This window comes from Panthera leo, chromosome C2 (assembly GCF_018350215.1).
Source record: "Panthera leo isolate Ple1 chromosome C2, P.leo_Ple1_pat1.1, whole genome shotgun sequence".
Lineage (NCBI taxonomy): Eukaryota > Metazoa > Chordata > Mammalia > Carnivora > Felidae > Panthera > Panthera leo.
Window position 1 is genome coordinate 80,651,392 of NC_056687.1, and position 26,416 is coordinate 80,677,807.

The 26,416-nt window shown below is 40.5% G+C and overlaps 2 protein-coding genes and 4 non-coding genes across 11 annotated transcripts in view; 1 reads left to right on the forward strand and 5 right to left on the reverse strand.

The window, feature by feature from the left end:
- RFC4 (replication factor C subunit 4) overlaps positions 1-19,217 on the forward strand; it is a 31,982-nt gene extending 12,765 nt beyond the window's left edge. For 2 of the 5 annotated variants that reach the window (XM_042955175.1, XM_042955170.1), the window contains 10 exons: positions 4,713-4,849; positions 6,393-6,471; positions 11,288-11,367; positions 13,625-13,744; positions 16,182-16,325; positions 16,517-16,637; positions 17,311-17,436; positions 18,708-18,788; positions 18,869-18,985; positions 19,066-19,217. In XM_042955175.1, the coding sequence (XP_042811109.1) occupies positions 4,725-4,849; positions 6,393-6,471; positions 11,288-11,367; positions 13,625-13,744; positions 16,182-16,325; positions 16,517-16,637; positions 17,311-17,436; positions 18,708-18,788; positions 18,869-18,985; positions 19,066-19,161 (1,089 nt within the window). In that variant the 5' untranslated portion in view covers positions 4,713-4,724 and the 3' untranslated portion in view covers positions 19,162-19,217. Of the gene's footprint in view, positions 1-2,539; positions 2,647-2,669; positions 2,814-3,105; positions 3,125-4,712; positions 4,850-6,392; positions 6,472-11,287; positions 11,368-13,624; positions 13,745-16,181; positions 16,326-16,516; positions 16,638-17,310; positions 17,437-18,707; positions 18,789-18,868; positions 18,986-19,065 lie in introns of those variants that run through there. The other 3 variants (XM_042955172.1, XM_042955174.1, XM_042955171.1) reach the window with 3 other exon arrangements.
- On the reverse strand, positions 19,212-25,624 carry EIF4A2 (eukaryotic translation initiation factor 4A2). Of its 2 annotated transcripts, XR_006207126.1 has the most exons (12): positions 25,354-25,624; positions 24,505-24,550; positions 24,286-24,418; positions 23,866-24,005; positions 22,900-23,068; positions 22,680-22,789; positions 22,336-22,479; positions 21,900-22,037; positions 21,564-21,653; positions 21,263-21,342; positions 20,716-20,826; positions 19,922-20,009 (listed from the first exon to the last, which is right to left on the reverse strand). XR_006207126.1 is itself a non-coding variant. In XM_042955176.1 (11 exons), the coding sequence occupies exons 1-11, from the start codon at positions 25,380-25,382 to the stop codon at positions 19,865-19,867; spliced, it is 1,224 nt and encodes a 407-aa protein (XP_042811110.1). In that variant the 5' UTR covers positions 25,383-25,614; the 3' UTR covers positions 19,212-19,864. The 2 variants fall into 2 exon arrangements, 1 of the variants encoding a protein (XP_042811110.1); XM_042955176.1 differs by lacking the exon at positions 20,716-20,826 and having other exon boundaries at positions 19,212-20,009; positions 25,354-25,614.
- Positions 21,398-21,537, reverse strand: LOC122199041. Its single transcript, XR_006193311.1, has one exon. It is a non-coding gene; the product is annotated as a small nucleolar RNA SNORA4 (small nucleolar RNA).
- LOC122199032 lies at positions 21,716-21,847 on the reverse strand. Its single transcript, XR_006193304.1, has one exon. It is a non-coding gene; the product is annotated as a small nucleolar RNA SNORA63 (small nucleolar RNA).
- On the reverse strand, positions 22,113-22,288 carry LOC122199062. The gene has a single exon (XR_006193330.1). It is a non-coding gene; the product is annotated as a small nucleolar RNA SNORA81 (small nucleolar RNA).
- On the reverse strand, positions 24,107-24,175 carry LOC122199067. Its single transcript, XR_006193335.1, has one exon. It is a non-coding gene; the product is annotated as a small nucleolar RNA SNORD2 (small nucleolar RNA).
- Positions 25,625-26,416: the final 792 nt, after the last annotated feature.

Consider the following 26,416-nt stretch of genomic DNA (forward strand, 5'->3'; position numbering starts at 1 on the left):
ATAAAGACTTTTCTTGTTCCGGTGACAGAGACAGTGCATGGTGGCCACATAAAATTATGAAATGCTAGGGACACCTGGGTGGCTCAGTCAGTTAAGCGTCTGACTCGGTTTTGGCTCAGGTCATGATTTCACAGTTGGTGGGTTCAAGCCCTACGTTGGGCTCTGCACTGACAGTGTAGAGCCTGCTTGGGATTCTCTCTCTCCCCCTCCCTCTCTGCCCCTCCTGAACATGCTCTCTCTCAAAATAAATAAATAAATAAACTTGAAAAAATCCGTCTAAAAAAAAAAAAGATTATGAAATACCTAGGTTAGGATGCTACCTATAGCTGTGTTCAGGAATGAAATGGTTGTCTAAGAAGGCAAGTGAGGTTGAAATCTGGCCCAGCCTCTAATCACCAAGTTTTTCACTCCATTAAGGGGCTGAATATACCAGAGGAATGTGGCACATTTTTTAAAACCAATTGCCCAAGCATGCTATCATTCAGGTCTCTCTTTTCTACTTATGATAATGGCATCTCTGTGTCAGCCCTGACCCTGCCCAGTAACTAATTATAAGTCTTAACTCTGGAGTCAGACAGTCCTAGATGTGGATTCTGGCTTTCTTGCTTATTTGCTGTTAACCTTATCCGTCTAAGCATTGGTTTTCTTATCTATAAAATGGGGGTATATCTCCCTCTGTGTGGTTGTGGTGTTTGTTCAGGTAGCAACTGAATACCACCTACCTTTACAGATCTTTAGCAACTTTATTATAGAGGTATAATTTACATACAATAAAATGTACATACATTAAGTATACATTTTCATGGATCCTGACATTGTAAACCAGTGACCGGAGAGGTTACCTGTGTGTTTTTTATACTCTCCAGGAAGTGTACCAGGCCCTGTGAGAGTTAGACAGTAGGATAAAGGATACTTAATCTGGTTAGCCCCTTGATTAGGTTAGGCTTGGGATATATGTACTCAGAGCCCATGCTTCCTCTCCCTAACACACATCACACACAACACATGTCACCCTCCTAGGCTGTAAAGCTACTTGAAGGCAAAGACCTTCTACCTTGTTTCCTGATGTACCCCCACCACCTAGAAGTGTCTAGGCACTTTGTAAGCACTAGTTAAAATACAAATGAATAAACGCGTAAAATTAACAATGAATATCATGTTGAGCTTGTATCAAACAAAATTTATACTCATTCATTTAGAGAAGACCCAGATCAACCTTATGAGTTAGGGGAAAGCCCTACAGCAAAGGTTGCATTTAAAAGGGGTCAGATTTCAGTAAGATGTAGGAAAAATTCAGAACTAAGAAATGAGTAAAGATAAAGACTTGCCTAGGGCCCATAGGGCATGTGTCATGGTAGGGTTAAACATTATTATCAATCTTCTGATTTTCATTGAGCATCTGCACCACCAGATTTCTGGGCAGGGCTCTGGGATTAGAAGATGATCACAGCAGCTGCATGGAAAAGTGCTCCCTCTCACCAACAGCCAGTTACTAATAGAGGTATGAGCCACATGCATTCAAAAGGGCAAAGACCTCGACTTCAGACTTCTGATGTCTCTCCCTTTATTTCAATTTTTTTTTTCTTTTTAATGTTTATTTTTGAGAGAGAGAGAGAGAGAGCAAGCGGGGAAGGGGCAGAGAGAGAGGGACACACCGAAACTGAAGCAGGCCCCAGGTTCTGGGCTGTCAGCATAGAGACCCACTCTGGGTCCGAACCCAGGAATGGTGAGATCATGACCTGAATCTAAGTACATGCTTAACCGACTGAGCCACCCAGGCGCCCCTCCCCCTTTATTTTTTCTAAAGTTTATTTATTTTGAGAGAGAGAGAGAGAGCGCTCAAATAGGGGAGGAGCAGAGAGAGAGGGGAGAGAGAAAATCCCAAGCAGGCTACACACTCAGCTTGCAGCCCAATGTGGGGCTCGACAGTTCTCACGAACTGAGATCATGATTTGAGCTGAAACCGAGAGTCCCTGAGGCTTAACGGACTGACCGCCCAGGCGTCCCGCTGTCTCCCTTTTAAGCACAAAGTTTGCCAGGCAACCACCAAGGTGGAGTTACAGGGCAGGATAATCAGGGTGCCCTCTTCTGGCCAGGGACCGACTCCACCCTCCCCAATCCCCCTCTTTCCTTGGGGTGAAGTAGGTTGCAGGCCAAATTGTGTCCAGGCAGAAACGTCAGTGAGACGCCCCAGGACTACCGATCAAGTCCACGGTGCGGTAGAGGAAAACAGGACTCCCGAGGCCCTCCGCGGACCGCAGGCTCTGGGCAGGCCCACGCCCCGTCCGGCCCCTCGTGGGAGCCGTCGCAGACCCCTCCCCGCCCACTTTCGCAGAGCATGCCGGGGCCGCCGTGCCCGCGGCTCCTCCCGCCTGGGTCGCTGTGTTTCCCTTGCCCTGCAGCCTCCAGTCCGAGGAATGCACGGGGACGGCGTGGAACTTAATCTACACCTCTTTGTCACTCTTGCCCCAGTCTGTGCGACCCCAAAGCGTGCAAATAAAACGGGGTAGAAGTTAAAGGCCCCGTGGGCGCGGAGCGCGCGCGGCGAGCCGGAAGTGACGCGCTCCGTGCCCGCGTATTCCCGCCCTGCCCTTCGCCGGCTGTTCCGTGGCGGGAACCCGGGCGACCGTCCTGACGGCGGCTACTGTAAGTGTCACCCGGTCTGGCGGCTCCAGGCCTCCGAGGCCTGATGGTCTCACATTGGGGAACGGAGCTAGAATTTCGCGGCCACCTCGCCCCTTCCCTATCCCCGGGAGCCCCGGGGACGACCCTGCGGCATCCTCGCTCCGGAGACGAGCGGCTGAGAGGCCCAGGTAGTGCCCAGGAGCAGGCGAGCCAGGGATAACGGGCGACCGGCCGGAGAAATTGCAAGGGTGGCCTTCGCTCTCCTCACCTCTTGCGCCCTTGATGCCCCTGTGATGTCTTCCCCCGTCGCTCCCGTTCGCAGAATGGTAGCTCAGTACAGCATCTTTCAGAGCCCTGCTTTGGCTTGTAATAGTGTTTAGTAATTGCTGCAACCTGTGGCAGGGATGGAGGGAATAATCCAGTAACGCTAAAAAGCTAGGCTGTTTACAGGTTTTAATCATTTTTTTACCGAGTATTTACTCATATGCCAAGCATAGAGGTATGTGTACACAGAAGTATGCTTTTTCTGTGTATTTCTTTAAAAAAAAAAAGATTAAATTGACATACGATATTAGTTTCAGGTGTACCACAGTGCTTAAACGTTTGTATACATTGCGAAACTATTGACTACATTCCCTGTGCTGTAGGTTACATCCCGTGGTTCAATTTATTTTGTAACTGGAAGTTTGTGCTTCTTAATCCCCTTCATTCATTCTGCCCCCTCCCTTCTGACAAGCACCAGTCTGTTCGCTGAGTCTGGGTTTTGTTTTGTTTTGTTTTGTTTTGTTTTGTTTAGATTCCTCATGTAAGTGAAATCATGCAGTATTTGGCTTTCTTTTGTCTTTGGTTAGTAGAACATCTGCAAGGTCTGTCCGTGTTGCCACAAATGGCAAGATTTTTTTTCTTGTTTATGGCTGAGTAACATCATGTGTGTATCACATCATCTTTATCCATTTATCCACTGATGAACACGAATTGTTCCATATCTTGGCTGTTATAAATAATGCTGCATTGAACATAGGGGCGCATAGATCTTTTTGAATACCCAATAGTGGAATTGCTGGATCATATGATACCTCTGTTTTCTAATACTTTGAGGAAACTCCATACTGGTTTTCATAGTGTCTGCACCAATATAATTCCCACCAACAGGGCATGAGGGCTGGCACAATTCTTTTATTTACCTTTTATTCTTTTATTAACTGCCTTATGGAGTAGGCCTTAGCTCCTTTTACAGAAGGGGAAGCTGAGTCTCATAAATGGTAATTCAGTCACCAAATACTATGGAGCATCTATCATGTACTAGTTACTGCTCTAGGCCCTGAGCAAGAGCAGTGAAAAAAACAGAATTTTCGGGCAAGCTAACAATGCTCTCTTATCCCTAGAACAGCCTTCTGCTGCCTGTAAGAAAGTATATCTGAATGTTAATAGTGGTTATCTTCTGGGTGAGATTTTTGCATGACTTTTTAGAACAATTCATGCTTTCCCACTTTGTTTTGATTTTTTTCAGATGAGCATGTTATTAAGCAAAAGAACTGTTTCCATTTTAACAACAAATTCCCAGACCCGACCCTCCCCACAAAACAGCCTCTTCAGAGTCAGCGGTAGTCATTGGCTCTGCCACTAAAACAGATCTTCGAGTAGAGCTCTAGGCCCAAGAAAAGAAATGAAAGTTCTCATTTGTGGTCCCAACTCCTCATTGCTAAGTCCGTCCCTGGGTCTGAGCTAAAGCTAGGCCCCTGACTGAAATGGAAGAGACTGTAAAGGCCCATGCATAGTTTGGCCATTAATGACATCATATTTGTCAAAAAGTGTGGAATTCAAAATTTTTCATTCATAAATTTATCTTTGTTCTGTAACTCTCTCATTATAAATAAATTCTAAGTGTCCTAAGCACTTCGGCCAGTTTTATGGTCCCTTTAGTTCTCAGTACAGTACATTTAGAAGATGCTAGGTCATGAGGTGATGTCCTTTATTTGGTAAGTAATTATTGGAATATTTTGCACAAGGTTAAGGGTGCTTTCACGCCGTATGTCCTCATAATGATTTCAAAAGAGCTTTTCCTTTTCTGTCTTGCACCTGGTCAGGGTGAAGTAACCATGCAGGCTTTTCTAAAAGGCACATCTGTCAGTACTAAACCACCACTGAAGGATCGAGTAGCTGCCACAGCTGGAAGCAGTGGAGAGAACAAGAAAGCCAAACCTGTTCCGTGGGTGGAAAAATAGTAAGAATGCTTGTGGTTTTGTTGAAATAGTTAATATATTACGTCTCTAACCAGTTTTGATCACTTTTTTTTTTTTTTTTAAACTTACGGGGAGAGGGATGATTTGCTTTGTTTAGATGTCCTTAAGAATCACCCAATTAGGTAAGTCATAGAGCCTTGCAGCTGAAACTACTGTAGAATGATCTAGTTTAATTACTTTATAGATGAACTAAGGTCTTCTGTATAACTCAGGTCTGTGGTTTAGGGATTGAGATACAGCAGAAGAAAACAGTTTCTAGAAGGTGACCATAAGGTCTTGTCAGGAGTTCCATTTAAATCCAAATAATCTGTTCCCCCTTTCATTGCTGATAGGTGGACATTGTTGAGTTTTTGAGGTGGCGCTTAAATTTAAATCAGCTAGTGATATTATGACAAGTTGTTATAACCCTTGGTGTTATAATAATATAGCCTCAATTATTACCAAAAGTTTGTGGATTACTTATAGGTCAAATAAGATCCTCCTGTGTTTTATTTGCTACCAATGATGGTTTTTAAAATGGGAGATTTCACATTCAAATCTAGATTTTTAATTTAAAAAATATACTGGGGGGGGGGGGAACCTAGGTTTTCAGCTTCTCAGGGGATTAGACAGCACTAGATGCAGATTCTCCCTTGACACCATGAGACCTGAGTACTGCTTCTCGTTCTGGCAAGGTCATATGTTCTTCAATTCACCATCGTTCTTCTGTTTTCTCTTGCCTTACACTCTGCCTTCTTTACTCTTGCTTTCTCCCTGGCCCCTGCAGGTATTTGCATATGAAACCCTGGTGTATAACATACACTGGTTTCCCTAGAAAGCATTATCTGACATAAAATTCCCACCCAGCATTGACCTCATTTATTAGAAATGTATAAATCAAGGAAGAGCTTTTAGCCAACTAACTAAGTGCAGTACCTAATCTTAGGGTTAGGAGTATAACTTTGTTCCAGTTTCTCTTAAAATCACTACTGATGTAAGATGAAAATTACATGTTGTTATACTTCATTTTGGTTAAACTTGTTATTTTGTTAGCCCTCAGTCAAGTGAATAGGTATGCATTTTCTGCACAATTAGGTGATGGATGAAATTGGTATTAACCAATTAACTATGTTAACTGTGTATTAACTATATTAACCAAAATAGTTGCTTATTCTGGGTTACTAAGTAGGTCTCTCTTTTCAGCTTAAGTGCATGATCTTATCAAAATACATTATGTTCTAGGCCACTGTTTACTTTAAATTTTTAACCAGTGGACATTTGTGGTGTAATAAAGCAAAATATTTTTACTTAATTGTTGTAAGTACTCTAGATGCAAGCAATGCATGTAAAAGGAAAAGTGATTTCACTCCTTCAGTATATATTAGCTTAAGGTAAATACAAATGGGGCTTCCACCTACTTCCAATTATGAAAGTTTCCCATTTTATCACCAATATATAAGAATTATCATTGGTATTTTAGCAAAAGGAACACTTAAGACATTACTGTAGCTATTATACTAAATAATCTCTGGGGTTTTTTTCCAGTCGCCCAAAATGTGTGGATGAAGTCGCTTTCCAGGAAGAAGTGGTTGCAGTACTGAAAAAGTCTTTAGAAGGAGCTGATGTGAGTAGCAAATGATGTGTCACGTCATTGGGAGATTGCAGATTTAATTTACTTACCCTCTTCCTTCCTTTTATAATTGCCTGCTCCCCTAAAATACTAGCTGTACATACAGTATGCCCTTGATAACTATTTGTACAGTGGATGATTGGTTCAAATATTGATTGAGCATCTCCCATTCTGTCCTGTGGCATTGTTATGTAATACTCAAGTGGAGACCATTGAACGAGACACGCTGGGTTCTTTGGCTCATGAGCTTTTATTTTGGTGGAGAGTGACAGAGAATAAATCTGCAAGCCAAATAAATAAGAGAATTATAGATAATTGTGCTCTGAAGAAGAGTTAGAGATTCTTTGAAACTAATTGCTCACCTAATGTTAGGATTTGGTTTGAACTACAACATAAAAAACATGAGTATTTCTGCTTATAGCATTGTGTCTCCTGCTGTGGTATGTGAGATTTAAAAAAACTCTTTATGGATGTGAGGGTGATCTGGCTGTAACATCTGTCACCCCATTGATGGCCAGGGTTGATTCGGCTGATCTGGCTGGCTAGGCGGGTGTCCCCTTCCTCCCTCACCGCTCCATGTGTGTCCCTCCCGAAGCTGGGCGCTCGGTTGAAGAGGACAACCTTCCCCGATAGAGGAGGACCGTTCTTTGGTCAAGGGTGTACGAGTAGCTGCGCTCCCCTGCCGAAACCTCCAAACAAGCTCTCAAGGTCCATTTGTAGGAGAATATAGGGTAGTCAAGTTTCCAAGACTCCAGACACATCCAAATGAGGTGCTGCAATTGGCAGTCTGCCTTTCTTAAAAAACAAAAAAAAAACCCAAAAAACCTTTGAATGACTTGCATCTTAGGTTATTCAGGGGCAAGATAACTCTGTAAGAAGAATTAGCAGTTTAAAGTTGTATTATGAAGTGCTTTAAGAACTCAGTAAAAGAAGGGGAAAAGTTGCAGATGAAAGTGGGATGTGGTTTTTACTTTTTTTCCCAAGGAAGAGTTGCTTCCTTCCTCTCTACCTGGCTACTTTGGATTAGAGGTTCTTTTGGCTTTTGCTGCCATTATTCTCTTCCTGGAATTATACTACAGTAGTACATATTTTGAAAGTAGTTCTATTTCTCAAACTATTTAAAATCTTTGCCAGTTTTTGTTTTGATTTGATCTTGACACAAATGTCTTTACCTTTTAATTTTGGTGTATACAGTTTCTTTTTAATTAAAAAAAATTTTTTTAACGTTTATTCATTTTTGAGAGACAGAGAGTGAGTGGGGGAGGGGCAGAGAGAGAGGGAGACACAGAATCCAAAGCAGGTCCCAGGCTCTGGGCTTGAACCTGCACACTGTGAGATCATGGCCTAAGCTGAAGTCGGATGCTGAACTGACTAAGCCACTCAGATGTCCCTGGTGTATACAATTTTAATTGTATAGTAATAACTACACAGACTGCAGGACAAGATATATTTTAATTGGTAGTATTCTCAACTCTTTAGGCATATGTAGTGGGATTATGATCCAGTTGTTGACTTTATACCATCTATCTTATAAGGCTGAATTAAGAAGTTTCTTTTTTAAACCTTTGTTTAATATTTTATGTTTGTTTTCAGACCAAGTTTTAGAAAACTTAAAGATGAAATATTTTTTTAATAAATGCTTTTATGTTTGTTTATTTTTGAGAGAGAGTGCAAGTGGGAAGGGAAAGAGAGGGAGATACAGAATTCGAAGCAGTCTCCAGACTGAGCTATCAGCACAAGCCCAATGTGGGGCTCGAACTCACAGACCATGAGATTATGACCTGAACTCAAGCCAGACACTTAACACTGAACCACCCAGGTGTCCCAAGATGAAATAATTTTTAAATTCTATAGAGTAAAGAAAAACAATCCATACCTTCATTTACTTTAGTGTATGTGCTGCTGAAGTGAGTACTCATTCCCTCATTTAGATGAAAAGTTATTAAAGTAGAATTATAATAGATGTTTTTCAGACTTTTTTTTTTTTTTCAGTTTATGTATTTATTTTGAGAGAGAGTACGCAGGAGAGGGGCAGAGAGATAGAGGGAGAGAGATAATCACAAGCAGGATCCACACCGTTAGCACAGAGCCCCATGTAAAGCTCAGACTCAGAAACTCTGAGATCGTGACCTGAGCCGAAATCAAGAGTCAGTTGCTTAACCGACTATGCCGCCCAGGCACCTCCAGAAATCAATTTTAAGCCCTAATATTCCACATACAGTTCTTGATCGCACCATATATATCACCGTTATGTAATGTAAGGCTTAATAAGTTTGCCATGTTTCAAAGAATTTAAGTTATTGTATGTGATAGTTACATGGATGAATTACTATAAATGTTGAAGCATGCATGAATCAAAATAATAGTAATGACCTTAAAGGGGCACCTGGATGGCTCAGTTGGTTGAGCATCCAACTCTTGATTTCTGCTCAGGTCATGATCTCATGGTTCATAGGATTGAGTCTTGTGTCAGGCTCTGCACTGACAGCACGGAGTCTGCTTGAGATTCTCTTGCATGAGCGCATGCACTCTCTCTCAAAAATAAACAAACATTTAAAAAAAAATAGTTATAATCTTAAAGACGAAGAAGCCCAGGAATATTTTTTTAATAAAATTGACGTACCCAAGTTGACTAGCCCAGAGCTACTAGAAGGAACGCAATAATAAGGATTAGAGTGGAAATAAGTAAAATAGAGACTAAACAAAACAAAAACAGTAGAAAAGATCAGTGAAACCAAGAGCTGGTTCTTTGAAAAGATAAACAAAATTGATAGACCTTTAGCCAGACTCCTCAAGAAAAAGACCAGACTCAAAATCAGAAATGAAAGAATAGAGACACCAAATGACACCACAGAAATACAAAGAATTATAAGAGAACATGATGGAAAAGTATATACCAACAGATTGGACAACCCAGAAGAAATAGATAAATTCTAAAAACATATAATCTTCCAAAACTGAATCAGGAAGAAATAGAAAATCTGAATAAACAACTTACTAGTAATGAAGTTGAATTGGTAATCCCAAAACTCCCAGCAGACAAAAGTCCAGGACCAGATGACTTCACAGGTAAATTCAACTAAACATTTAAAGAAGAGGTAATATCTATTCTTCTCAAACTAATCAAAAAAGTAGAAGAGGAAGGAAAACTACCAAATTTGTTCTATGAGGCTAGTATTTTCCTGATTCCAAAACCGGTTAAAATGCTTAGAAGGTTTTTGGTGTTTGTTTTTAAGTAGTGAAACTCATAGCTTGTGTCTTAAGCTATGTTACTAACGTGACAGTAGCAGTCTTCAGTCTATACATTTGCACATCGGTTTATTTATTTGACACATGTTGAGTTCAGTACAAGATGCTGAGAACACAGATACGAAGAGAACAGACAAAGTTCTTGACCTTCTTACGCTTACCATCTAGTGAGGTAGACCGGTATTTTACAATCAAACCCAATCACTAAGTAACAATTGTAAGTTACTGTATATAAATAAATAATTACAAAGTGCGTTAAGTGCAAAGACTGACGAGAGAGTAACACAAGAGTTCCACTTTAGACTGGGTGGTCAGGGAAGGCTTCTGACTTGTAATGCAGTAAGAGTTGGCTAAGCAGAAAAAAACAGACCCTACCTAGCTCATGGGGGAAGCATAGGCCATAAAGTGCTTAGTTGTTAGAATTCACTGTAAGTTGGAGCCTAGAAGGTGAGAGAGTTGGTGAGCAGATCATGGATGTCCTTGTAGGTATAGGTTGATTTTTGTCTGGTTTTGTTTTTCTAAGTAGAGTGTGAAGTCAGTGAATAGTTTTTAAGTGGCAAGCAGAGTGGCATCTGATTTGGGTGAAGAATGGATGGGAAGGCCGAGGGTTAGACAAGAGTGGAAACACATGAACTGTGCTGCCTAGTTTCCTATGTGCGGTGATTTCTGTATGTGAAAGGATGTACTGAAGAATGCAGTTTTGTAACAGCTCATTAGATTTTTGTAGATTTATCAGTCTGTACCACAGATTGTGTGCTTGATATGAGCCAAGCTAACAGGATTTAAGGTATACAAAAAGATAACTAGTGATTTAGTTCAGTCCTTTCTTCCTCTAATTAATTCTCCCTGATATATTGGGCATCCCTACACAGTATATAATCATGGTATAGAGTACTACCTAGCACTTAATAAATGTTTTTTGTTTTTGTTTTTTTTTTTCTCCTACTCTTGGAACATTATCGAGAGCCCTGATGAGTCTTTTTCATTCCTTTTTCCTCAGTATTAGCCAAATCCAGGTTCTCCTTTGGTCCATTTCCTCTTTGAAGCAACTGACATGTTTATAAAATATAAAATCTTGCCCAATCCTGAGCAAAGGGGTGGGATAGGGCACTGAAAGAAGCCTGAGATTCCAGTTTTGGGGTGCCTAGCTGGCTCAGTTGGTGGAGTGTGAGACTCTTGATCTCAGGGTTGGTTGTGAGTTTAAGCCCCACACTGAGTGTAGAGATTACTTAAGAAATGTAATCTTTAAAAAAAAAAAAAAAGTTCCTAATTCCAGCTTTGAAAGCTTCACTTAAGTATATTGGGAATAGAGCAGTCATAAATATGGATTCAGCCTAAGATATTAGACATTTTGGAAGAAAGTACAGTATTACCTGAAAAAAGAAAAAGCAGGATTTACAACTGCTAATACTGTGATACTGGTTATATGAAGAAATATTTGTATTCAGATATGTGCACTATTAGGGAAGTCATTGCACTGTTCCATAGACATTTTCAGTCATCATTTTCATCTATTTGTGCCAGAATACAGTTTTTAAAAAATGAAATTTAACTTCTACAGCTCCCTAATCTCTTGTTTTATGGGCCACCTGGAACTGGAAAAACATCCACTATTCTGGCAGCAGCTAGAGAGCTTTTTGGGTAAGTTCAAATCTCTCTGTTTAAAAAGGCCTTGACACCAAAAATCTCTGCTTTTCTTTCTCTAAAAATTTATATTTGGTTTCTCTGCATGGTTATTGGCTTTGTTTTTATTTCTGTATTTTTTTATTAATTCAGCAGGCCCATTTCAAGTTCTTCCCTTCCAATAAATAAGCTCGGCTACATCTTTTGTAATCTTCATTTTGAACCTTATTCAGATGCTGGAATGTACTACAACACAGTAGCGTCATGATTTTTCATCACTTGAACTTTTTCATTATGATTTTTGGAGCCCAGAGGACCTATCCTATCTTTCTTCAATCATGCCAGTACTCACCTCAGTCTGTTAATGGTGTGTTCGCATCTATGTCCTTGTGTGATAGAATCTGCTGTGTCTGATGCTACTGACCCACACCACCCCTTCCAGAGTTTCTTCTGGCTCAGGCCTTTCCAGCGTTGCCTCTGGAGTAACTAGGCCAGCTCCTTGCCCTCAAGTATCTTGAGTGAGCACAGTATGTGGTAGTTGATGCAGTAGGAGTCCAGGAACACCAGGAAATCTGTGAGCCAATTTCTTAGATTCTTCTTTCTGGATTGACTGTCTTGGCTTAGCCAACCATTTTAGAGCAGCCCTTGGATTTCTCCACAGTTTTTGTATCAAGCATAAGGTCAAAGGGTACATCTGAAATCCTACACGTAAAAATAATCAGATGCCTCTGAAAGCACCAAATATGTAGAGATAATTAGTTCTATGTGAACTAATGTGAAGGAACTATGTGAAATGTGAAGGAAGAAAAATGGGGAAGCTGCTGTGAACCTAATATTTTATTTATTTGACAGCAACTTTTGTTTCTCAAGGAAATTATAAAAGTTATTTGGATTATTCCACAACTCCAGTCCAAACTGAACCAGCCTTAGCAATGTAGTCATAATGAACTTAAGTACTTTGTTAGTTTTTTGAGAGGTCAATCCAAATTATATAACTTTTAAAATATCCTCTTAAAAATAATGTCCTTATAGAACTAAAAGAACTTTAATTATGAATTCCACATTTCATAGTATATGTAGTTTTAAAATAGAAAATATATACACAGAGCTTTGTGTGTTTATGCCCAAAGAAAAATGCCTAGGATCTCATGCTGTTTAGGAAAAATAAAGAGAAGACTAAATCCCAACTCTTTTTTAATTAAAAAATATGTATAATGAAAAAGGGGAACCCATTTTCAAAACACTGGTGTGGCAGGGTGTTTTAATTGTTCTTTTAATTTTCTTCTGATTTCTCAGATGGTCCTATGGTGAGCTACTTTTTTTTTAATATTTATTTTCGAGAGAGAGAATTTGAGAGCACACGTGAGCAGGGGAGGAGCAGGGGACAGAGGATCTGAAGTGCGCTTCTGTGCTGACAGCGGAAGTCCAATGCGGGGCTCAAACTCACGAACCAAACCATGAGATCATGACCTGAGCTGAAGTTGGACACTTAACCGACTAAGTCACCCAGGCACCCCTGGTGAACTACCTTTAAGAATTTTTTTAAAAATTCACTTAAGAAAAACTTCATGTATTAATTCAGTAATAGCCCTGATAGAAAGCCACCTTATGGAAATAATCGAAAATATGCTCTATTGCAGCAGTATTTAAAATTGAACATATTTAAAACTATCTAGATGTCCAACAATAAATTAAGCAAATGGTACAGTCATAGGATAGAACATCATAAAGCTTTTAAAATGGTATTTATGGGGCGCCTGGGTGGCTCAGTCAGTTAAGCGTCCGACTTCCTCAGGTCATGATCTCGCGGTCGGTTAGTTCGAGCCCCACGTTGGGCTCTGTGCTGAGAGCTCAGAGCCTGGAGCCTGCTTTGAATTCTATCTCCCTCTCTCTCTGCCCCTCCCCAGCTTGTGCTCTATTCTCTGTCTCAAAAGATGAATAAACGTTAAAAACTTTTTTTTAAAATGATATTTACGGTGGTTCTGATAATATGGCAAGATGTTCATGATATAATCCTAAGTGAAAAATTGATTTAAAATGTTATAAATTATGTGATACCATCTTTTTTTTTCCCCATCTGCTTTTTAAACTGCATGGAAAAAAAACCTATGTCCATGCAAAAGAAAAAATATAAAAGTGATTGTGTGCCTTCTATCTATAGTGTTTACTAGGTGGATTTTAAACTACTTCAAAATGTGCCATTTTTAAAATGTAGTTTAAACCTTGGTTATTTATATGCTGTATGATGTTTCATATTTGTTTCATTTTGACATAGGCCTGAGTTGTTTCGATTGAGAGTTCTTGAATTAAATGCATCTGATGAACGTGGAATACAGGTTGTTAGAGAAAAAGTGAAGAATTTTGCTCAATTAACTGTGTCAGGAAGTCGTTCAGAGTAAGTAAGCTCACTTTCCCTTCTTCATCCCATGTCATTGCATGTAAAATACTTCTCTGCCAAATGTCCAACTCCTTTTTCTTTTTTAATTTTTTTTAAAATTTTTCTTATGTTTATTTTTGAGACAGAGACAGAACATGAAAGGGGAGGGTCAGAGAGAGGGAGACACAGAATCTGAAGTAGGCGCCAGGCTCCGAGCTGTCAGCACAGAGCCCGACGCGGGGCTGGAACTCACGGACTGTGAGATCATGACCTGAGCTGAAGTCGGATGCCTAACCGACTGAGCCACCCAGGTGCCCCTTCTTTTTTAATTTTTTTTAATGTTTATTTTTGAGAGAGACAGAGCACAAGTGGGGGAGGGGCAGAGAGAGAAGGAGACACAGAATCCGAAGCAGGCTCCAGGCTCTGAGCTGTCAGCACAAAGCCCAATGCGGGGCTCCAACTCAAGGACCGTGAGATCATGACCTGAGCTGAAGTCGGAAGCTTAACCGACTGAGCCACCCAGGCACCCTTGTCCAACTCCTTGGATCATATCTTTTTTTAAGATTTTATTTTTTTAAGTAATCTCTACACCCTGTAGGGCTCGAACTTACAACTCCAAGATTGAGTTATATTCTCTGCTGACTGAGCCAGCCAGGTGCCCAATTATCTAAATTATTTAAACCCACCAAGTGACCTTTCTATTATAATAACTAATTTTAAATTGTTTACTGTCAAGAGTTTTTAACTGATGTTTTGTCTAAGGAGTATTAATCAAATTTGATAGTTTGGTGGTACACTCATAATAAAAAATCCATTTTTTTGTTACTGTGTTATTTGAAAAAAATTTCAGGTATCTTAAGCTTCAGTGTATATTTCATACTTAGGGTGACCATATAAGTTCTTGTCCAAACTCAGACACTTTTAGACTAAAAGAGGAGGTATTATTAATAATTTAAATAGGACTGCCCTGAGTTAAACAGTGATGTTTAGTCAGCTACTTATACTGTTTAGATGGCAAAGTACCAAGATAAAATTTTTGGAAGCTGGTATATATTTAAATTTGTATCTGAGCATATTTAAGAATTTGTAGAAAGTGATTTTTGATATCTACCTTGGCCTGACAATGCATATAAATCCTGTATTTGATAAGGGACTTAGATCAAAAATATATAAAGAACTCTTACATTTTAATGATAAAAAGAAAACCCAGTTTAAAAGGCAAAGGAACTGAATAGACCTTACACCAAAGAAGATACAGTAGTTCTCCCCCGCCCCCCCCCATTATATATTGTTTCTGTGGTTTCATTTGCCTGCACTCAGCTGAAGTACAGAAACAAATGATCTACCTTCTGACATAATCCTCAGAAGGTCATTAGTAGCCTGACATCACTTCATCTCATCACATAGGCATTTTACCATCTCACATGATCACAAGAAGGGTTAGTACAGTCTCATAAGATATTCTGAGACCATGTTCACATAAATTTTATTACACTATAATTGTAATTGTTCTATTTCATTATTAATTACATTATTGTTCATCTTTTCCTATGCCTGATTTATAAATTGAACTTTTTCATAGGTAAGTATATAGGGGGTATGTGTGAATAGGAAAATACATGGTATATATATTTTTTTATATGCTGTTTGGTGTACTATCCCGGGCTTCAGGCATCCAGCAGGGTCTTGGAATGTACTCCCTGTGGATAAGGGGGGGGACTACTATACAAATGGCCAGTAAGCATGTGAAAACATGCTCATCAACATCATTAGCCACAGAGAAATGCAAATGGAAACCATGATGAGATACCACTTTACACATACTTGGATGGTTGTTATCAAAAAGAAAATAATTCATATTGGTAAGAATGTTAAGAAATTGGAACCCCTTATACTTTGCTGACTATAATGACTATAATGTACAAACATTTTGAAAGTACTTTGGCGGGTCCTTTAAAAGTTAAACATAGATTTACCAGATGACCCAGCAATTCCAATCCTAGGTATATAGCCACAAGAAATGAAAAAATAGGTCTGTTCAAAACATGTACAAAAATGTTCATAGCAGTATTATTTACAATAGTCAAAACATGGGAAAATCCAAATATCCATTAACTTATGAATGACCGAATAAACTGTGGTATATCCCTTTGCCATATTATTTAGCCATAAAAAGGAATGAAGTAATGACGCAACAAAATGAATGAACCTTGAAAGCATGCTAAGTGAAAGAAGCCAATCACAAAAGACAACATATTATTCCATTTATATGGAATGTCTAGAATATGCACATCTGTGGAGAGAGAAAGTAGAGATCCATGATTGCCTATGGCTGGGAGAGTTGGGAGAAGTGACTCCTAGTGGGCATGGGGTTTTTTTGGGGGACCATGAGAATATTCTAAAAGTAGATTGTGGTGGTGATATGTGAATTATAACTCCTGTTTCTCTGAATCAGTGGGAAGCCATGTCCACCTTTTAAGATTGTGATTCTGGATGAAGCAGATTCTATGACCTCGGCTGCTCAGGCAGCTTTACGACGTACTATGGAGAAGGAGTCTAAAACCACCCGATTCTGTCTCATCTGTAACTATGTCAGTCGGTATGTGTATTGCCCTGAAGATAGATGCTAGGCAGCCTTATTTTGATAACTCCAATTAGGGAGAAAAAAACTTTAAATGTTTCAAGGCTACAGTAATTTCTCCTCTATCACATCTTGATTTGTTCTTGATAAAAAGGTCTTTGGGGGGAAATTCTTTAGACACTGACTTTCTTTTCCCCAATATTTTACAGAATAATTGAACCTCTGACCTCTAGATGTTCTAAATTCCGCTTCAAACCACTGTCAGATAAAATTCAACAGCAGCGATTACTAGACATTGCTGATAAAGAACATGTCAAAATTAGCAATGAGGTAATTCCTAATTATTGCAATTACTAATTCCTTTGATGAATTCATGTAAAAAGGTCCTGAAAGCATCAAATGTGTTGCTTTAATTTCTGATACCTTTAGGCAAAGTTAAGCTAAAAGAGTGACAGTTGGAATGTCGAGGAATTATAGCTTCAGCATTCTTGTTACTATGAGAAGTTTATTATATTTCAGAGACCCAGAACTGGGGCAGATTTCATACACCTGACACAAATTCTGCAAAAAATCTCTGCATAATGACAAGATTTTAGTGTCCTAGCTCACGTTTCACTTCAGGAGCAAATTTGGTGATGAAATTCAGGTACAGAAAGAGACTATATAGGCCTAATTCATTTTAACAGAATTTAACCATAATTTGAATCGTTTTTGCTTCATGTATTAAATAGAAAATAGGGTTCGAAGTGTGGAACATCTCTGTCTCTGCAAATTTCTTTCAGAGGCAAAAGATCTATATCCTTCTATTGGACTGATGCTGTCCTTCATGAATTCTGCCATTTTATAGGACTGATAATATTCCCCTAAAAATGAAAATACATTTTTCCCCATTAACTCTAGGCTAAAGCATAGTGTTTTTCCACTTTCCTTTATTAAAGCCAAAAGTCATAATTGGCTGTCCATCACTGGTAAAAAAAAAAAAAAAATTTTTTTTTTTTCCTAGGGAATAGCTTATCTTGTTAAAGTGTCAGAAGGAGACTTAAGAAAAGCTATTACATTTCTTCAAAGTGCTACTCGATTAACAGGTGGAAAGGAGATCACAGAGAAGGTGATCACAGACATTGCTGGGGTAAGATTGAAATTTTTAGTGGGCTTTGTGGCTTTTAGAAAATTTTCATCAAATATATACAGAATGCTTAATATGTGCTGGTTTATTCCATTTGGGCAGCTTTAGCAAAATCCCATAGGCTGAGTGGCTTATAAACAGAATTTCACAATTCTAGAGGCTGGGCAGTCTGAGGTCAAATATTATGTATGGAGTATCTGGTGAGAACTAACTTCTTAGTGCCTAGACTCTAGTTTGTGGACTAGACTCACTGCATCCTCCCCTGGCAGAAAGGTCTTTTATAAGGGCACTAATCCCATTCATGGGGGTTTCACCCTCAGGACCTAATCAACCTCCCAACAGCCTCCTACCTTCTTAACATCACAATAGGGATTTTTAATAGGAGTCTTGGGGTTATTAGGTTATAGCATGTGCCAAGTACTGTGCTAGAAACCGTGTAATAAGGGAACAACCTGGAAGCATCACAACACTTCAGGGATGTGGCATTAAAATAGATTTAACAGCTATCCCTGTTCTGACAAATCTCTTCTGGACAAAAGGTCATACATATATAGAGGGGCAATATCCTACTTACAGAAATCATTTGTCAGGGTTCATCTCTACTAGGATTACTACTGCTACTACTTTCAAAACTTAAGTTCCCAAAGGTATTTTTCAGTGCCGTAATGAAATTGATGGCATTAGTTGCCTTTAATTTTCTGGGTACTTTGGGCCTTCTGAGAGCAGTCTCTTATTAGTAGCATCTTTGTTTGGAAAGGGGTGGGGGCACTCTCCTTTAAAGTCTTTTTTAAACTACTTGGCTCATTTGAGCCACTGGGGTATGACAGCAGCCAGTAGGGACAATTTTTAGCTGTTCACCCACTGCCCAGATCAGCTATTCTTGTTTCATCATGGGCTCAAACTTGAAGCTATCAGGAGCAAAGGAAATTTTGTAGACTTCAGACATTAAGGGATTTTTGAAAGCAAAATGCATCACCGTGGATATAGAATAGTGACTGGACTAATTTAAGGTGGTCCAACACAGGGTAAAAGGCCAGGGCCATATGGAAAACTCAGCTCCCTATCATCAGGTGTCTGGATCATGTATCTGGAGTTCAGGATAGAAGCCATAAAGGGGCTTTCCAGCTCTGCATGGGTTTAGTTAAGGTTAACAGCTCTACATCCCATGCCACAGGACGTCTTTTTGCATACAATGAACTACCCTACCCAGGCCTGAGAGAAAAGTGGGTTCAGGCATGTTCAGACCCAGAAACCAAACCTTATAACCTTTTTAGGTAATACCAGCTGAGACCATCGATGGACTATTTGCTGCATGTCAGAGTGGCTCTTTTGACAAACTAGAAGGTGTGGTAAAAGTAAGTCATCACTTCACTCATAACTATGGGGAAGGGAAAACTTAAAAGAATCACCCCAAATGCTGTACTTCCTGTTGCAGAATTTAATAGATGAGGGCCATGCAGCCACTCAGCTTGTAAATCAACTTCATGATGTGGTTGTAGAAAACGAGAACCTTTCCGACAAACAGAAATCCATCATGACAGAAAAACTTGCTGTAAGTAGGCACCTGTCTGCACACTTCAGCAAAATGTGGAACTCCAAGGGAAATTTTACTAACCTTTAATCTTCTTGTAGGAAGTAGACAAGTGCTTAGCGGATGGTGCTGATGAACATCTACAACTGATCAGCCTCTGTGCTACTGTGATGCAGCAGTTAACTCAGAATTGCTGAAATGTTCCTAAGATGTTTAAAACTTACACAAATAAAATAACCAAAACACCTTTAAAGTGAATATACAATTTATTTAACATTCAAACTTCATTAAGACATGTGCAATATGGCAATTTTAATTACTGGGGGTTTAACCCTACCTAGGATATGATTGCTTGCTGGGGCTTAGCAACAGGGTCCAGTTCACACTTAGCACTAATTAAATACTTTATTGAATAAATACAATACCAAACAAAATGCATTCAAATGCTTTCTAAAAAAAAAAAAAATCAATTTTAAAGGCCTTTCTATTCAGGCTAATGACAAACACAATAAAGGCAGATATGCTAGTTTAACATAATTGGCTGATTTTATACAGCACTTATATCTTTTAGTCCACAAGTATATTATTAAATGATAGAGAACATCTAATACAACCATTTCTACAGAACTAGGAAATAAATTTCTAAGAAAGAAAGATTTTACAGACCCCATCTTTTATACCCAACCCCAACAGTCTAACTCTAAAGAGGATAAAGCCAATGCCTTTCTCCTCACAAGAGCTCACGACTAAAGTCGCTTTGCTATCAAAATCTGTATTTCTGATCCGTTATGAGCATTGAGACAAGATTCAAATATTCCCAAAGAAAGAAGCACAATGCACGTTGTGATCGCCTATTCAGCAACAGCGAGCACTGCATTCAAAACTATCTCATCCCAGGAATTAAATAAGGTCAGCCACATTCATTGGCATTTCCTCCACTGTAGTATTGTAGAAAGTCTCAATGTCACGAAGAATCCTCTTGTCTTCTTCAGTAACAAAGTTTATAGCCACACCTTTCCTCCCAAATCGACCCCCTCTGCCAATTCTGTGTAAGAAAAAAAAAAATCAGCAATTAGAATGTTTCTTCTCAAATTCAAATGAACTACTGAACATGATGATCCACTTGTTAACCATCAGCTGCTGTTTACTTAACAAGGTTATAGTTCGTGCTTCTAATTGGAGCACTAGCTGCTAATCAATATCTAGAGAAAAAAATCTTCCTTTGCAGTTAGTGCCAAAAGGATTCAAGGCTTGTCTGGCTGCAAAATGAGATTTTATCAGGTGTCTTGAGCACTACTTTTAAAGCAGATGGCAGTATTGTGTTTGGGGTAGTGAAATTAAAGCCCATACCAAAGTGGGCCAGCCAAGAGCAGATGTCAGCCTGGGACAGATGTAAACACCAGGGATAAAACAAAAAGAACAGTTATGTAATCCATTTCGACGCACCTCTGGAACTGTAAACTGTAAATACAAATGCTGCAAGGTTAACTACTGCCTAAAACTCACAACTTTTTCCAGTGGGAAAACAAGCATTTGGTATGGTAACCCAAACTTATCACTGCTTTTTTGCTCAGTTTCACACGTTGTAACTCAAATTACTCAAAACGTGTTTACCTCCAAAACAGCTTTCTACCTTCCTGATAGAAACCAGACAACACAAACCACCTACTAGACTAACATACAAAATGCCTTGGCTGGAGCAACTTAAAAATATCAAATAATCATGACAAAAGAAAAACAAATATAAATACCGACTCGCTCTTTATTCAAACAGTGTGCTGTTTCGCTTATGATTCCACGTCCTAAATTACGTCAACGCCGTTTCTGAGCGCCATCTCGTCATCAACTGCTGCTATCGACTCCTGTATTTTTTAAAAAGTCTTTTTTTACATCATATAACAAAGTACAGTTCAATTTACTTAGGGATAAAGCCACTATAACTAAACCAGGGACTGCTCAAATTGCTACCAGACAACACCAAGAAAATCCCAACTACAGAGGAATCATCGAGAAAGCACATGGACATAGGAACTTCACTAAAAACTCAAAAATAAGCTAAGACCAACAGATCTAAACAACCAGATTTGTATGTATTAAGTCCACAATTTGGGCAACATTTACAACTGTTTTCCCACTGTAAGATGACCAATCTTCCCAAGTACAATTTTAGTTACACCTTACCAAGTTACTAAGTCTTTTTACTTCCCTGATTTGAAGTTACCTTTCAAATAAATCAGTCAGTAGAAAAGCCATACATGAATTCCTTTTCCCAATGCAGTCAAGATGCCACCTACTCACCTGTGAATATAGTTTTCACGATTGGTAGGTAGATCATAGTTTATAACCAATGACACTTGTTGCACATCAATCCCACGAGCCTGAAATACAGTAATATAATGTTCAACTCAAAAAAAAAACCCCACACAGCTATGTAATGTAGGCCACAAAATAGTAGTGAACTATGTTAAGTGGTATAGCCCACTGTGGACTGTGGTCTTTTCTTTATTCTCCCAAAGAGCCCAAGTTGGTAAAGGTTATTAAAAAACCTTCCCCCCAAAACAAACTTTTGGTAGATTAAACAGAACAGTAAGAGACTTACCAACAAGTCAGTAGTGATCAGAACGCGGCTTGACCCTGATCGAAATTCCCTCATGATAACATCTCTTTCCTTCTGGTCCATGTCACCATGCTGCAAATTAACAAACCTTAATTCAAGAATCACCAGTCAAACCAATATTTAACTTTATTGACATGTATGAGACCAAGCGTCCCTGGCTGCTACAGGAGTATAGCAGACAGGTATAGTTAAGAAACAACTTTATTTTGAGCAGGGGGAACGACAACACAGCACTTAACAGCTATATTGTAGTCTAAATCCTGCTTTAATGAAAATACAACACTGTAATTATCACTGCTAGGTTACAACACCTCTTACCAGAGCAGAAACTGTGAAGTCCCTGGCGTGCATTTTCTCAGTGAGCCAGTCCACCTTGCGCCTTGTATTAAGAAAAATAACAGCCTGAGTAATCGTCAGGGTCTCGTACAAGTCACAAAGTGTATCCAACTTCCATTCCTACAATATTTCAAAGTTAACAGTTATTAAAATCTAGTTTCCAACTCCCATGAGAAATTCATTGTTAGGCCTAATACATATAGCACCAAATCTTAAGACAAAGGACACTGGACATTAAGAAAGAGGTCCACCCCAGTCTTTACAATCTAGTGCAGTTATTTTTCTTCTTGTGTGTACTCTGCTAGCATTACTACAGAAACTAAGACAATCTTAGGTTCTGTAATTTTAGCACAGTGCTTATACAAGAAGGTTAAAAAAAAAAACCTACATCTTAATGTCTAGTAATTAGATACATTACCTCTCTTTCAACATTAATATAAAACTGTTTGATTCCTTCAAGGGTCAATTCTTCCTTTTTCACCAGAATTCGAATTGGATCTCTCATGAATTTTTTGGTCACTTCCAACACATCAGTTGGCATTGTGGCAGAAAGCAACACAACCTTAAAAAGACCATGTTTATGTTACTGCACAAATAACAAACTTTCACAATACTCAAAAAACAGACCAGCCTCACAATGAAACTGTGTTACAGTTCTGCACCAATTGCTTTAAGGGAAAAGACCAACATTTCAATTGTACTGCAACCTGCATTAACCAAAGTCCCAACTACTATAGGAGAGGGAGTAAAATTAAAGCTCACCTGAATACTCGTATTTAATTTTTGGAAAATCTCATAGATTTGATCCTTAAACCCTCGGCTCAACATTTCATCTGCCTCATCCAAAACAAACATCTTGATCCATTTTGGAGCTGACAAAGACAAAGCCATACATACTATCAGCTCTAGATTGGTAAGAATAGGATTGCAAATTTTAATTTGTAATAGCAAAAACAAATTATATTCAATCAACAATACTTACAAAGGTATCTTCTGTTTAACATATCAAACACTCTTCCTGGTGTACCAACAACAATGTGTGGTGCTTCAGCCTGCAGTTTTTGCATTTCATTCCGAACATTGGTTCCACCAATGCAGGCATGACAAGTTGCTCCCATATAGTCTCCAAGGGCCAGAATTACCTTTTGGATCTAAAAGCCAATACCCTTAGTTATTATGCAGCAGAATTATAGGCTGTGACTAAAAATTCCAAAGCACAATGGCAAATATCTGGTCTGCAAATAGCTTCTATGCATGCACAGCACTTAACTACTTCCAAGCTTAAAATGCAGACTGATCTAACAGCTTCCTGATAAAATTCCCTTAAGGTGTCTTCCTTATGCCTTGTCAAACTTGGAATCTTGTTGCCCCAGATACCAGCTATGTTAATTAAAAGATCTGAGTTCAATCATTTCCTACACTGCTCTTCATTGTGTAGGAAGGGGTAAATAGTGGAACAGTGGAATGATCTCTGCAATTACATCTAGGACAACATGTGGATTCTTAAGTTTTCCCCAAGTACTGGAATTTGTCATTTTGACCTTAATAAAGCCTAGTTTTATTAGCAAGGTTTTACTTCAAAGCCAATATAGCAGTGAGCTTTGAAAACATAGCATGCAACAGATGCATCACAAACTACTGAGACAGTCAAAGAACATGTCACTGCAGTTTTCATGTTGCACAACTGCATTCAAACTTCAAAATGGGAACAGACCTAGTCCACCCTGAAAAGAAAACTTTGGTTTCTCAAACCTCTTACACAACCTTGCAAACCATACCTGCACACCCAGTTCCTATGTTGAGCTTTCAACAACTCCCTGCATGCACGGACAATTAAAAGGAGGGCTCTAATAGGACCGATTTACACTAAGTTTTAAATTCTTCACAGTTGTGAAACCTGAAACCTATGCAACACGCAAGCAGTTTTTTCGAACTACACTATCAATACCTGTTGAGCCAGTTCTCTGGTGGGGGCCAATACTAGTGCTTGGGTCTCCTTGAACTCAATCTCCAACTGTTGCAGGATGGAAATAGCAAATGTGGCTGTCTTGCCAGTACCTGACTGAGCTTGAGCAATCACATCATACCCTAAAAAAAGTAGGATACATATTTACCGATCCCACATCAAACCGCCACTTCTAGTTCACACCATGTATTCCGTTTGGAACATTAATTATGCCCAAATCATCAAGTGATCAGCAATGAGCATTCTCTTCATTTCAGGTCAGTCCCGAAAGATGATTGCCATCATTTCACTTTAAGGAATACAAACAGGTGCTAGTCCCCCAGAAGTTATTTTCCCTTTTATGGTCCAGGTCTATGTAGAACAGTTAATTCATTCCTATCAAGTGCTAACTAGTTCTTTTACCTTTAATACAAGGAATAATAGCTCTCTGCTGAATAGCTGAAGGCTTCTCAAAACCGTAAGCATAGATGCCCCGAAGAAGAGACTCCTTTAAATTCATATCGTCAAAGTTATCAACAATCTCATTCCAGTTGCTCTGTAAGTTACATATAAAAAAGACCGAGTAAGTGGGATGAACCGGCTCACCTTTCCACCGTTTCAAAATCCACACACATTCCTTACCTCGATGACACCATCGGGGTCCATTCCCTCTGGGCCTCCATGTTCTCTGCCGACGAGAATACTGCAGTTAGAGAACTTCCCTTTCCCACGTCTTCTCAGGGGCACACCAAGGGACAGCCCTATTCTAGGCGGCCTCCTCGGGCTACCCTCCCCTGCACGTGTACACTCTCTAAAGCACAAGAGGGCCCGTGCGCGCCTGTCCGAAGGCCGAGAATAGGGGACGCCCGGAAAGGCCCCACGGACGGCGGCCCTTCCCCCCAAGGCCCGACCGCCGGGCGCTGCCGTCTCGGCGGCAGACCGTCTCGCGAGAGCTCCACGCGCTGAGCTCCGCCCCTTACACTGCGCAAGCCGGGGTGATTGACGCGGGCCGAGGCCTGGCAAGAGCTGTGCCAACGGTTCGCAGGGACCCCGTTGCCGGCGCGGTCCCAGCCGTCTTGTGGTGGTGGCGAGCGGACGCCGCTGTCACCCTTCCCCCCACCCCACCCAAAGTCGAGCACTACAACTCGCGCCATCCGCCGCCAATAAAGCTTTCGGGCCCGTTACAGTGTACCGACTGCGGACTGCGCCACCCCTTTAAACGTGGCCCCGTGTCAGGGAAACCGGCCGCGGTTTCAAAGCGTCTTCGGGAGGAGAGAAGACACCCTCCCAACACCACTCCGTTTTTGTACCCTAGTCACCCCACAACCCAGGCCCTACCCATCATGGAAGCTTCTCGAAGGGCAGGGGGGTACTGCACCCCAAGGAAACGCCCATGAACCCAGAGCTCCCTGCCCCACGCCGTCCATTACACTGTCCGCTCGCGTCATATGACCTTCACCACAAACTACCACCACCGAGAAAGCGCCATACCTGTTATAATCCGCGGAGCCACCAGACATGATCCGAAAAAACACTCAGCGCCCGACTGGAAAGACAGCGGTACCGCGCCACCCGTTTTTTATAGGCTCGCGGCCGGAACCCGTTTTCTGCGGAGGAATTTTCTTGTCGCTCTTCGGTCATCCACCAAATTGTGATCCTGGGGTCCTTACCTCAGAAAATATCCTAAGCAAGTGGGTGGGAAAATCCAAATTTAGTGATTTCTGGATCTTACAGGGCCGCTGGAAATCCCAGGACCTTGGGGGAAGGTTGGGACTCTTTGCCTTGCGGCGGAAGAATATTGCAGCAAGGGGTGGCCAAACCAAACTCCCGGCCCGCCCCGCTCCTACGGGGTTTCCGCGTCCCTGAAGCAGAGACGGCCGGGGGAGCCGAGCGGGACCGGGAGGCGGAAGCCTGGGGCGGTTGCGTGCTGGGCAGCCGGCGTTTCCCCGCGGGCCAGTGGGGCCGAGCTCGCCGTCCGCCGCCGGCGCTCGGGGCCCGCGACTGGGGCACGGCCCCGCTCTGCACCTGGGGCGTGGGGAGGAGGGGTTCGGGTTCTTCCGCCGCCTCCCGCCGCTGTTCAACTCGACCGTGAAGAGCCTTCTGGCCGCTAGCTGAGCGCTGAACATCTATTCAGATCTTAAAAGTGTGAAACTTCCTGCGAGGGAAGATGTCGGCCACCCAGCTCGTCCCAGAAAACCCGGTGCACCGGAGTACATTGTGCCAAGCGGGAAAAAACTGTATAGTGTCGTTTACAAATGTCTCTGGAGTAGGCAACTCTGTTCTCATGTTGCCTCTGGTCTTCTCTCGTTCTCTTTTTAAAATAACAGTAATTTTAACGTGTGAGGAATGCCCGATAAAATCACTGAACTTTTGCAAATGCTTAACAGCTAAGGAACGAGTAATTTTCCTGTGATGCAGGAATGTAAATGGACACTTCCGGCAGCTACAGCTCCGTGCCCCTTGGGGACTAGATAGATTTTTGATTCTAGTCTATGTTGGTCTTTTTGTTTTTGTTTTTTCAAAAGGCTTTGAACTCTAGTTGTTTAATACCTAA

Coding starts and splice junctions, on each gene's coding strand:
- EIF4A2 (XM_042955176.1), bottom strand. CDS start 25,382: ATGTCTGGTGGCTCCGCGGATTATAACAG. Junction 21,654..21,899: donor ACTTCACAGTTTCTGCTCTG/GTAAGAGGTGTT, acceptor GTTAATTTGCAG/CATGGTGACATGGACCAGAA. Junction 21,343..21,563: donor TGATCACTACTGACTTGTTG/GTAAGTCTCTTA, acceptor ACTGTATTTCAG/GCTCGTGGGATTGATGTGCA.